The 13,304-nt window shown below is 41.8% G+C and overlaps 1 protein-coding gene across 5 annotated transcripts in view; it reads right to left on the bottom strand.

The window, feature by feature from the left end:
- Nucleotides 1–195: 195 nt before the first annotated feature.
- EXPH5 (exophilin 5) overlaps nt 196–13,304 on the bottom strand; it is a 47,224-nt gene continuing 34,115 nt past the window's right edge. For all 5 annotated transcript variants that reach the window (XM_090029519.1, XM_090029535.1, XM_090029526.1 and 2 more), the window contains 2 exons: nt 12,889–13,015; nt 196–9,510 (listed from right to left, as the gene is read on the bottom strand). In XM_090029519.1, the coding sequence (XP_089885645.1) occupies nt 4,016–9,510; nt 12,889–13,015 (5,622 nt within the window). In that variant the 3' untranslated portion in view covers nt 196–4,015. The remainder of the gene's footprint in view (nt 9,511–12,888; nt 13,016–13,304) is intronic.

Genomic DNA, 13,304 nt, shown 5'->3' with positions numbered 1-13,304 from the left:
CATCTGTGAACATGCCTGGAGCTGCATGACATCAAGGTTGCACGCCCAATCCTAAACCTTTGAAATGTGATATTTGTGCTGCTTGTCACTAGTGTTCTACGACAACACATTAACATGTGCTTTAATTTTCTCTATTTATATATGTTTTGGGGGCATTCACAGGGAGCAAAGTAAACACAGTATAAAAGCATTTATTATGCACCAAGTGCCATTTATTTCAAACCAGCCATTTTCAGTTTTTACATTCTATAAATTATAAGCATTTACAGAATATGTTCTAGCCATAGTACACTTTACCAAAATAACCCCATCATGTATAAACATTACTTTCAACCACCGACAAACCACCACACGAGATTATTTAGAATCGTAAAATATTCTGTTTTGTTTGGCTCCTGCTTAGGTCATGCATACAGCATTCTAGTTATTAAAAGTCTACCTTCCATATCCAGGGTAAGACCTTTACTCCCAAATCTGTACAGGTAGAAAACATTTACAAAGTATAAGCATTAAAAAAATCCACTCCTGGTGGAGCAAAAGTTATATGACTATTTCCCTGTAAACACTGATTCTGTTTAATCTCTGTATAGGGGCCTACCGAAATCACAATTGTGTGATTTTTGTGGAAACTGTGATTTTGAGCGGGCTTACTGCAAAAAATAAATACAGAAGCTTACCAGGAAGCAGAGAACAGTGTGCAGGAAGCCCTAGATTTGGAGCACAGGGGGAAGGCGGAGCGGGAAGGGCAGGGAGCAGCTCCCCAGCCCTGCTTCCCCCATGCTCCAAAGCTGCAGGGCTTCTTCATGCTTTGCTTGCCAGCAAGATTGTTTATTTTTTTGCAGCAAGGCCACCAAAAGTGTGGAACCTGCCACTTGGCATGGCCTGTAACTGCACCTTAATTACTCTGATTAAGCCCAGAGAAATCATTAATCCACACTTAATAACATGTGGATTAATGGCTTCCCTGAGCATAATCAGGATAATTAAGACGTGGTTTTGCTCCATGTGGCAATCTGCAGGAAGAAGCAGGACTGCCAGGGCCGCTTGGGCAATCAGAGCCCTGTTGTGCTCAGCCGGTGACAATGGTGGCTGGCCCTGAGATCGGCCTGTGAAGTCGGCTGGCTGCCTCCTCAAGTTCAGTAGACGCCGGCACCCGTTTCAACACTGTATCACAACCAAAAATCTTTACCAAATATGAAGTGGTTTAACAGAATATGCTTTATCTGGTACAGAACTATTTACATTAAAACTGATACAGCATTTCTCAACAAAGCAGCAAATTTTATACGTTTACATTTACATGGTAATTATTTCCTTCCAATACTGTGTATATTAATGTATGTTTGAATCCTTCCATAACAGATTCCCACATGAAGAATAATTCTGAATATAAGTATACAGTTTATATTAATAGTATGTACAATAAAATAACATATCAAAGTAAAAGCAGTAATATTTATACATCACACATTCAGATTAAGGCTCCACTTCTTTAACGAAGTATACAATATAGAAAAATAAGCATACCAATTGTTATTTTTCAGTTTATCCTTCTATTGGTTCTGTTGAGTATTCAGTGATGCAAGTGTCACTTACTTTACCTAAAATAAATTATTTTAAAATATCAGGATATTTTCCAGTTACAAAAATACAGTTATGTTTTAGGCAAATTTAATTAAAAATATAGAAAAAAATCTGGAATCAGATAAACTTGAGGTTAGCTGTAAAAACAAAGGCAAAGAGAAACTTTTTTATGGTTAATTTAAAAATTAGCTTTTGACTCAAGTGAGCCATTGTGGTTTTTAGTAACAAGAGATCAAATCTTATTTAAAAGATTTCAGGGCCAGGGATGGATTTTGGCTATTGTGAAATGCCAATGTTACTATATTTCTTATAATGGCATAGGAACAACTCCAGGAAAAACACCAATGGCCCTTTATCCAAAGGATGAAAAGTAGTTCTGTGACAGAAAGCTAGCAAGGAAAATACCAAAAGCAAATACTAATTTAAGGAGGAAAAATATAGCGTCAAAAAGTATTCTCTCTCATACCCTAACTTGCTTTACCGCATGAGAAAATTTGCAGCTATTTAAAATAAACAAAAATAATTTGTCTGCTTAAACAGCCAGATCCTTCCAGCACATTAAATGCCATTCCTATTGCTCTAGTGATACAAGCAGTACAAACTCCAGGACACCCTGCCTCAGATTAGGGGACAAGTGAAAAAGGGGAAGACGAGGCGCCAGAGAGTGCAGCCCTCTACCTTATCTTCAGTCACATACATCTCACCTTTACGCTGAGCAGCTCAAGGTTGCTCTACAAACTGAGACCTGGCACTGTATAGTTCCCAATTGGACTAAGAACTGGAGAAGCTGTGCCCATCATATGCCAGAACCCAAGTTCCTGCCTACCTATATCCTATTTATATATTTTAAACATTTGGATTCAATTTAGTACACTATAAAATGACAGGCTATTAGTGTGAGTGACCGTCTATTTCTGGACAAAGACAACATAGCAATAGTTCAAACTTGAATCTCACAGGTTATGCTTTAAAAGGAATCAAGCTGCCAAGTTTACCTATACTTGTTATCAGATTCAGAATTTTAACCCAGCTTTCCAGTGCAAAAGGTTACTACACACGTTTTCCATGTTCTTCATTGGGACTTTAGCCTTGCATGAATAGTGCATTTTTCCCTTACTTGTTTCATAAAAGGGTAGTCTTAGCATCACTCTCTACACATTAATAAAAGATATCAGATTCTCCCAAAGAACCTTGTCCTTAGACCAACGTGGCTACAACCTACACCCCTATACATTTCTTGACACTATTTGCAAAGCTATCGATGAGAAAAGCCCCAGGGAGGAATCTAACTGAAGACAACATGTTGTGCCTACCAGAACCCTCAAAGGCTCAAAGCAGCTCCTTCCTTAAAACCTTGGGAAGAAAACATTTGTTCTTACTCTCTACTGTAAAGATTGTGCGGGTGTGAGAGAAACAAGAGGTACAGGGCTTTGAGGTAGGACTCCCGTTCCCATCTATATCAAATTATGCTTGAGTTGGCAGAACAAGAAGGAAAAAGAGGAGAAACTGAATACACTAGGAAAGCTTAGTATTGAAGAAACTCCATCTAGATGCATCTGTTCAATAATCACAGGTTCTCATTTTGCCACCTAAATCCAGAACTTCCTACATCACAGCAGGGCTATCTAACTGGTGGCCTGTGGGCTGCATGTGGTCCTTGAGGGATTAAACTGTGGCCCTCAGGCTCCTGCTCAGCTTCCTCTCTCTGGCATGGCTGCAGCTGCAACAGCAGCTGGAGTCTATGGGCTTTACCTTCCCACCTCTGGCTTTTGCTGTCTGTCCCTACCTCAGAGGGTGGGCAGTGCAGCACAGCATGGTCCGAGAAGCTGTAGACAACTCTGAGGCCACATAGGTGCCCGATGCAGCAGTGGAGGATGGTGCATGAGGAGGAGGCACGTAGTACAGCAGAGGTAGGGGGAGCATGTGGCATAGGCATGCCTATGGCTTGCTCTGGTGGGGCCCACAGGCATGCCACCTAAGCTGGTGCAGCCCATGGGGCACTTGGCCCCCAGCTACTTCACAGTTGGACAGCCCTGCATTATCGCACTGTACCACTAACCACTAAGAGCCCAGTCAAACTCCCACTGAGAAGCAAAGCCTTCTCTGGTATTTGATTATTATAAAAGGCTCCACAACTATCTTCCCATGCTTTGCAAATATATAATAAAAAAATAGCGAGAATTTGGTTTTTGCTTGCATGAACAATTATGGTTAGGCTACAGTATTACTATTTTAATACAGGTTAAAAAAGAGAAAAAAAGAGAAATCAACATCAGTTAACCAAAGTCAATAGAACTGTACTGATTTATACCACCACAGGATCTGATTCAAACTATTTTACATGCTTATAACCAGGCAGGAAACCACCAAAATACCCTTGCAAATAGCAAAACACACCAGAACCTCATTCTCCATCTTTTATCACAAGAGCTCACAATTCTGACTCTTTGTCATTCTCGTCCAGGTAGTATTCATCATCTGTGGTGGTACTGGTATCCGAGTCTGAACAGGCCATTGCATCTTCCCGATAGATGCCAAGTGGCTTTCTGGGGTTTGAGCCATCTACTAACATTTTGCTCCCAGCAAAACTTAAGTTCAAGAGCTCAGACTGATTTAAAGAGTGACTTTCTTCATCCCTCACAAAGCTAGTGTTTTTAAGAAGGCAGGGTCTCCATAATCGTCCTTCTGTGAGTGATCTCTTGATATTTTCCAGGAAAGCCAGTTGTTGCTCTTTTCCAAATATACCATACTCAACAGAGGGATACCTGAAATGCCTAGTGCCAACAGCTCTGTTTCTTTCATTGGACGAAGCCCAGTTTTCATTTTCATCACAAGACAACAGCTCTGAATACGATTTAAACTTTCTACTGCTTCTGCTACCTGTAGGCATAAAATCAGCAGGACAGCCAGCAGAGGCCAGGCTGTCCTGAGGATCTTGTGCATAGGTGCATTCAGAAAAGTGACGTTCACGCTGATTCCTTGCTCGACTCATGTGCAACTCACTGTGTAAGTTCACATTTTTTAAACTGCTTGATTGATGGCGGTTCCACTTGTGACTCCTCTCACATGGGGAAACCACCTTTTGCTGCAGACAGATATTTGCCTGTAAGCAGTTATTTATAAAACTGTTCGAGTTCGTGTCAGGTAAAATTGGCAACAATGGGGGATGGTGAGACTTACTGATATCTGTTCTGTTTTGATTGTCTAATGAGTCTGCTGCTGTGCTGGTGGAGAAGTCAGGTTTATTTCTGTTTTCAAACACAGAACTAGATGCTTGGAAATGTTTACTTCTGGCAACCATTATTTCCTCTGGTAATAGGGTTGTTGGGCTTAACACACTTTCCACTTTATCCTTATTTTGTTTAGGAGAACCGGCTTCTCCTCTCTGCCTGCATGACTCCGTGAGTGTTTTCTGATTGTTGTTCTTAGTAACCAGTGAAAGATCTTCATTAGCCTGTGATCTTTTACTCTCAATTATTTTGTGCACAGAGACGTTCATGGCAGGAGGGGTTAGGTTTTGATTCTTGATCTCATTCTGAGTTTGCAGAAATGACAGGGTGGAATCAGCTGAAATTGATGTACCCTTGGACATGCTAATCTCTATAGGAGCGGCATCTCCGTCATTCTGTGAAAAGATATTACTTATGTTTGGTTTGGGAGGTAAATTTTTACTAGAGTATTTTCGGCTCATTTTGCAGATGGCTGTCAGTTTATTTTTAACTGAAGGTCTGTTTTTCCTTTTTTCTATATCACTGAGTCTGTCTTTTGTGCTATCAGAGGGAAGCTTATCTTCACTTACTGAGTTGTCTGGCAGTTGAAGATCTTGTGAAATAAGGAAGAACTTGTCTTTAGAGTCAACACTCCAGTTATCTTCATAGTGCTTCACTGGTCTCTGCAGGCCAGTACAATCTTTGTCCATCTGTGTATGCTGGAACAGCTTTTCTTTTATTGTTGGGCTCTCTAACTCATTCATAGCAGTTATGCCAGTTTTGTCTGGCTGCAATATTGGTTTAGCTGGACAAGCTGTGCCTAACTGAAATGTTTTGTTCAGCAAATCTAAAAGCATCTTATCATCAGAGATTAAATTTTCATCTGTGCTGTTTCTGGAATTGTCAGCTGTTAATGGAAATCCACCACCTTTATTACCATGCAGGGAAGTGATGGTGTGTGGAAGATATGCTCCTCCTTGGACTTCTGCATCAAACCTAGATTTACTTTCAGCAGGGGTAATTGGTGCTTCAGTGGCTACATGTTCTACATTGTGTTTTTCTTCATGGGAACTATTATCTATTGAACAGGGCAGTAACATATTCTGATCACCTCCACTTACTTTAAGAGATTGCAGGAAATTTTCAGAGTGTTCCTTCTGTACACTGTTAGCATTATTAACTGAAGAAACAGGATAAAACAAATTTTCTGGAATGCTTTCTGGTTTTAATGAAACGGGAGTTATTTGTGTGCCAGTTTGAAAAAGTTTATCTTTTTCATTAACTGAAGAAAGACATGGTCCAGTATTTTGGTTGCATGAATCATCAGAAATGGCCTGAACTGAATTATCTGCTATTATGGATTGTGGCTCACCAAGAGAAACATCTGTTGTAACTATATCAGAATGTACAAGAGTACTGTCTTTTAATGAAAGCTCTGGTGAACTACCTTTCATATTACATAAAAAGCTTGTGGATGGTAAAGTAACTATTTCCTGAGGGCTGGGAGATAACTGTGAGCTTAATTTAGCACTGCTGGCAGCAGTCTTTAAGTTCTGGGGAGTCACTGAAGCTGGAGGTATTTCAGCTGAAGAATGGGATGGTCCCTCTTTTTCTAAGGTGCTAGGAAAAGCTACATTTGCTAAACCAATGCGGGCTTCAGATTTCTTCTTTGACATTTTTGGCCACTGAAATTTTTCCAAGTGAAGTGGTAAATCAGTGTTCTCTGGATTGTCTTGAAAGAGGTTACACAATGTTCTTGAATGCCTGTGTGGTAATGTGTAATAAACTGAAACTAGTTCATGATATTTGACATTATCCTCATCAACACAAACTGTAAATGTGCTAGTAGTTTTATATTTTTGTAAAGAATTTGTTGTTTCTGTGTCTAGACTCTCTAGAAATACAGAGGATTCCCTTCTGTTCAGACCCGCAGCTCTACCTGTAAGTTTATCTGAACTGGAGACAGCTGCACTATTACGTAAGGGGTGGTTAAACTGCCGGGTTAAAGGCAAAGGATAATCCTCAATTTGATGCCCTTTGATGTTTGCAACGCCATGGAAAGGGGATGCTGTTTGAGAGGCTTGTTCTGAATCTAAAGAAGAGATTTTCCCTCCTTGATTAGGAGAAAAGGCATCAGTTCTGTCTGAGGTCTCTAAAGGATCCCACATGGTGATTTCACTTTTGAATGGGACTTCACGTTTAGGGTTAGAGACCAACTTAGCTGATATGACACCGCCAGCAATGCTAGCTGATCTTCTAGGTAAGGTGTAGTAAGCTACAAGTGGCACAGAAGACGTGGATTTGTTTTTATCAGGGGAGCCAGTAATGCCGCTGTTAGTTGTAGGTCTCGGTAGGTCTTCTGGCTTGTTGAGACTTTCAGCGCAAGAAGCATTTTCTCTTGTTTTTTCATTTTCTTTTTTCTGGCAAAAAGAATGTAAACCATGTTTAGTGATCTTGGGTCTGTCAGAACTGCATGTATGCTCAGAATTTCTGTTCGCAGGACAACCGGTAGTTATTTTTTTATTATGGTCCTCATTAGTTACATTTACATCTTGGCTTTTTTCCTGCAGGGTTTCTTTTCCAAGACTTACAGCACTTAACTGAGCAACTTTCCCACCTTCTGCTGGAGCTTCAGTAACAATGCAGTTCAATGAAGAATTAGTAGGAGTTCCTAAACATTGAGAAGAACTCTTAGAAGAAAGGCCTTTTAATAAACCAGAACGTTGTGGAGTACCGGACTTGCTTTGGTGCTCTGCCAGTCTTCCAGTAATTGGAACAGAATAAACTGATGCATTACTCTGCAGATCAGCTACCAGTAAAGACTGTCTCTTAGGACCAGTCTGATCAGTCGTTTCTGCTCTCTGGCTTTCTAATTCAATACTTTTTGTTTTTGTTGAGCTATGGAAATTATGTTCCCATTTTTTTTGATTTGGAAAAAACAACTCCTTTTTGTTCTCATCAGCTGATAGAAGAGAAGGGGTTTGATTAAATCCACTGTTAGCAGGGTGATCATTTTCCTTTGTTTGCACATTTCTTTTATTACTGCTTGACGTATACATTTTCGCAATATCTCTTCTTCTGGCAGTGATGTGGGGCTTTCTCCTTGATCTCATTGCAAATGGTAAATTAAGAAGAGAGGTGCCGTTTTGCAAGGCAGCAACAGCAGAGTTATGAGAGGGAAGAAATTGGGAATCAGTGCTATTTGTAACTATTTGCTGAAAATCTGGCTGCAATGATATCATTTTACTATTTTCCTGGTTTGCCTCCCCTGATAGTTCCATACTTCTCTCCTTTTCTGAAGCAGTTTTTTTAAAGTATTTCTTAATATTTGCTGGGATAACCCCAGGCTTTGGCTGGTTCTGATAAATCTCAGTGACAGAATCACTATTCTGTTTTATGGGTTTTGTTTGGTCCCTGAAACCAAGGTAGAAGGATTCATGAGAAGCATCTGTTTTGATGTCAGACAAAGAAATTGCAGGGTTATATGTGAAACAGGGTTTAAGATCTCTTGTAAACTCTGGAAGCACTTTAGCATTTGCACCCTTCAATAGTTCCATGTTATTCATGGACTGTGTCTGAAAGTTGCTCTGATGGTACTGTGAAACGAATGGTGATGATGGTGCAGCCTTCTTTGCATGTGCATTTTGCAGGAGATTGAAATGGGTTGTAATAATGTCAAAGTCAGCTTCAGGGGAAAGAAAAGCATCCTCATTGTAGTACTGGTGAATATCAGACCATGAAGGGTGCCTCTCTCTACTTCCATGAGGAGCACTATCTTGGTGCATTTGCAACCTCCCATGACAAGTAATATCGCTATAATGATACCTAGGGAGGTTATTTTCTGAGCAACAGAATGGATAATTCTCCCAGTTTTCAAAGTACAATGGAGCAGAAGCTTTGTCAGGGCAACTCATCCTACTAAACCAATTAGTACTTGATAAATCACTTCTGTAATGGTGTTTTGAATGGGAAAGTTCATATTTTCTGCTTTCCTGTGGAGGGCAGGGATGCCTTCCATGATGAGTGGAATTAAATTCAATTAACGACTGGGTCTTAAAAAGTCTGTCTTGATTTACTGGGTGTTCAGAAAAATATGGCTTGTTCCATTCTATAGAAGACAGAGGAATTCGTTTTGGGTTTTGTCGACTGTTTCTGCGTACAAAGCCACTGTTATCCATTACCAATGGATGTTGTAAACTATTTGTTGAGAACTGATCTGAGGAGCCAAAGGATGGGCATCTCATGAGAGAACAGAGAGAGTAACTTCTGCCAACTGTGTCCTTGTCTATATAACCCTGGTGTACAAATCCACTGCTCCGTGTTATGGAAGGAAGATGTAAGCTGCCTTCCGAAGACTGTCCAAAAGATGGAGAAGACAGCCTTCTGTTCAAAACAGGGGAATTTAAGTCAAATGAATCACTGTGCATATAATCCTCTGTAGAGGCTGTGTGTTGCCTGTTTATGTACGTATCGTGCAACCTCCTTGTTCTGCAGAAAATCTTACATTCATCTTTGGCTCTTACTGTTCTCATCCCATCAAAGAAAAACATGCTGGCCGTTCCACTGCAGTCATTTCTATGTCGTCCCCTACTATGAGTTTGTCTGCTTGTGGCAGGTAATGGCTTACTGCATTGTACATTTGATTCAACATTTACTGGAGTCCTCCTGTTCACTGGGTCTTGTTCTTGTGCCAGCTGGTTGTCCAGGTCATCTAAAACTACACAGAAAAATGTGATTATTTTATCAGAATGGTCAAACTATTCAGGCTGAAAAGTGTAACTTTCGGTATCAGTGGCCCTAATTGGTTTTAAAGGGAGCCAGCTTCTTCACGTTCAAATTCCTGTACCAAACGCATATCATTTCTTCCATAGTGATTATCTTTTCAATGATTATCCACCATAATGGGAAGCGGAAAAATATGCAATACTTTGACACTGTGCAGATTTTTCCCCTTCCTAATATGGTAGATAATCACTGAAAGGATAACTCACCTGTGGAAGAAATTATGTGTGTTTGCCCCTCTACCTAGCTATTAGGCCTGTGCGAACAGGGAAGTATTTGATTCGGATTTGGATTCAGCTGATATGGAGGACACTGATTCCATTTGGAGATTTCAATCACTGTCCCGAATCGATTCAGCCAAAATGGCTGTGGAAGATTCGGTGCTGATTTGGAGAGATTTGGCGATTCAGATTGGCTGGGGAGAGGCAGCATAGCCAGGCGGCTGCAGGTTCTCCTGTAGCTCCTCTGGCTATGCCTGCCTCGGTCCAGGTGGAGGGAGCCGTGGTAGAAGCCCTCATGGCTGCCCTGCCTGGCACCATCACCTGCCTGGCCCCAGCCTAGTCCTGGCACTTAAAAATTTTTTTAAAAGCCCTGTATTCACCGGCTGCAGCAGAGGCAAAGAAGGCCTCTGGGTGCTTGTGGCAGAGCCCCCCTGTGCAGCGCAGGGCAGTGGGGGGCACCAGGGATCACTACCCCCCGCCTGACACCCGTGCAGCAGCTGTTGCAGCACGTGGGTGCAGCATGGCTCGGCAGGGCGCCACGTGCTCGCTTGGAGCTGGGACCACTCTGGCTGATGTGTGGAGTCACCCCAGCTTCCAGACGGCACGCAGTGCCCTGCCGAGCTGCACTGCAGCCACGCCATGGGGCAGCTGCCATGTGGGTGCCAAGTGTGTGGGGAGGCAATCCCCTCTACCCCCCACTTCCCCATGCTGTGTGGGGAAGGGGGGCTCCTCCACGAACCCTCAGAGGCCCTAATTGGTGCTGCCAGACCCAGCCTTTTTTTTTTTTAAAGTGCTGGGATGCTGGGGCCGGGCAGGGCAGCCATGGAGGCTCTCCGGGTGGGAGGAGGGGAGAGCCCCCACTCTGAGTGCTGCTGCGCCTGCATCCCACTCCCCCCCTCCCTCCTTCTTGAGTAATGTGTCCCCTCTGCCCCAGCTGGGCAGCTTGTCCGTGTCCCAATCCCCCCCAAGTCCAACAGACTTACCAGCTGAAGGCAGGTGTGTCAGCTGCCTGTTTAGTCTATGGCCGAATCTCTGAAGCAGCCAAATCTTTTCCAAAGCTTCTCTGAATTGATTCAGATGCTTCAAATTGATTCAGAGCTTTTAATTGGTCTCCCAATTCCATTTGGAGATTTGGTCCCTGATTTGGGCCAAATTTCCTCAGAATTGAATCAGCTACTGAAGCTTCGCACAGCCCTTCCAGCTATTGCTAGTTTTTTACATTAAAAATAACTTGCACTGTTCATTTACTCCCCAGCAAAATGTAGGAAGAACTATTAGCAATTCTAGCTTGAAAAACAAGCAAAAAAGAATTTGTTAATGTTGCTAAACATGTTCAGCCTGTTCTGTGTATTCCCAGACCACAGACATAACTGTAAGTAGGAAGAGCATTCTGGGGAACAGCATTTAAACACACATACAAAGTAGCATGTCCTCTGTTGACTTTAGAATAAAAAGAACTTCTGGGATGTACTGTACATCGCTCATTTTCAATGATTAACAACCAGAGCTAGGGAACAACATTCTCTGAAATACAGGAAATCAGATTGGCTGACTGGTTATATATATAAACCGGTGATATTCTCTCATCAACAAAACTGTAGTTATACATTAACCTGCTTAACAAGGATTAAACATTAGACTTAATCCTAGCTAACCACGACATTCAACTAGCAAGTCGGTGGCGAAAGGAATTAACTTAAAGCACACCTTCAACCAACTGGATAACTTATGCAGTGGCAGGCTCTTCTGTTCAGTTTCCACACATATGGAATTGAACACAGTTAGCAGTTACATTGGTGATTAATGTAGGATTTTGGCTGTTCCCGATACTAACCCACTTTTCTTTTTCTATGAATGAAATTAAAAGCCTTGAATGCCATGGACAGCTCAATGCCAATCTTTGTTTAATATGTTGCATCTTTGAGAAAGCAAGAACATTGTTAAGATGTATAAAAATGAAATACAATATAAGAAGACATACTCAGATTCTCCACTTTGCTGAGAGAGCTTTGCCCTAAGAGAGCCCATTATGACACAAGCAAAGCAAACACTTGTGTGGAATCCTACTATTTTATGAACATCACTTTACAGCTGAATTTTGAAATACTTTTCTTGTGTCAAACAAGGAGGCTGGGAATTCCAGAGAAGTGAGTAAAGAAGGGCCTCTGAGTATTGTGTGCACAAGGATGGCTGTGGCTCAAGGACATATGGAAAGATCCGTGAGTTCCAGAGGGATTTAGACTCTCTTCCATGCTACCTCACTCTACTTACTGTCTCAGTCTAATCCTCTTCCCATTTTGTGACCCGTTTTGCTGACTGGTATAACTCCCGCGCATGTGGGCAATAGAAAATAATGCTGCAGGAGTGGTATTTTTTCTTGAGTGGCTCAGGAAGACTCATAGAAGAACAAACTCTTTATGCCCCACAGGCCAATCTGAGCCTGTCCTGGTTTGGTCTTACCAACAATGAGCAAGAAAAACAGAAAGGCTGCCTACACCAGTGTTCAGGGGTGGGCAGAGGGCATTTAAATAAGAGTGGTTCCTGGGCAGCTGCTCCAACTAAAACACCTCAACATCATGTGTACTAAGCCCCTGTGGGTATAAAAATGGTTTAGATAAAGTTCCCTTAGGGGGAAAAACTAGGTTTACATAAAGTTCTTCTGCAGCCATTTTTAAACCCATGGGGGGCTTATACATGCGAGAGTGAGGCCACACGGGAGCATTCTAATTAGAACATGGAGCAGACTTGATGCATTTGAATAAGAACATGAATCAGCGCGTGTATAGGCAGCCAAAGTGACTAAACACTAAACTCCTTTGATGCCTACAGCAAATGCAAGGTGTAGCCACAGCTCCTCCTGCAGCTTGTGGTTCTACAAATCACAAGGCTCTCCCCAGCCTTATGGTATCTCATTATCAGTGAGAATTACAGATGCAAGAGGATGTGTGTATTAAGCTTGCAATAGCTACAGAGAGATGAAATTCCTGTGTTTTGAAGGAATGAGATGCATCTATAACATCTCCTAAAGCCAATCTCAGTCCTAGTCCCATGCTAGAAGTTACTGCGTAAAAGCAGAGTCAGTGCAGACTTACCACGAAAGAGCTCTTCCTCCAGCTGTTCATTCCATGCAGGTGAATTTTCCTCCATCATATCAGTTTGAATTCCATCAGAAAGGTTACCAACTGGTTCCTCTGGCAAAGAAGGGTGGTGTGCTTCAGCCTGTCAAAAAGGTTTATTCTGAATTTAATTCTGTATAGCAAACCCAACCATTTCATACTGAGGCAAGCAGGGAGCAAGTCCTTCTGGGTTCTATTGTAGTTACTTAAATATAAGATGACCATGAATTTAAGACAAACTCCCAAATAATTAGATTCTATATATGGAAAAATTATACATTATTATAATTTTCCAGGTATAGAATCCAATTAGCAGAGGGTTGTCTTAAATCTGTCCCCCTCTCACTGCTACAGCAGGGAAAGCAGTGGTAGGGTTAGGGGGAGGGGTCAGG

This window comes from Crocodylus siamensis, chromosome 1 (assembly GCF_052110815.1).
Source record: "Crocodylus siamensis isolate JL-2025a chromosome 1, ASM5211081v1, whole genome shotgun sequence".
NCBI lineage: Eukaryota > Metazoa > Chordata > Crocodylia > Crocodylidae > Crocodylus > Crocodylus siamensis.
This window is presented reverse-complemented; position numbering and strand designations above follow the sequence as displayed.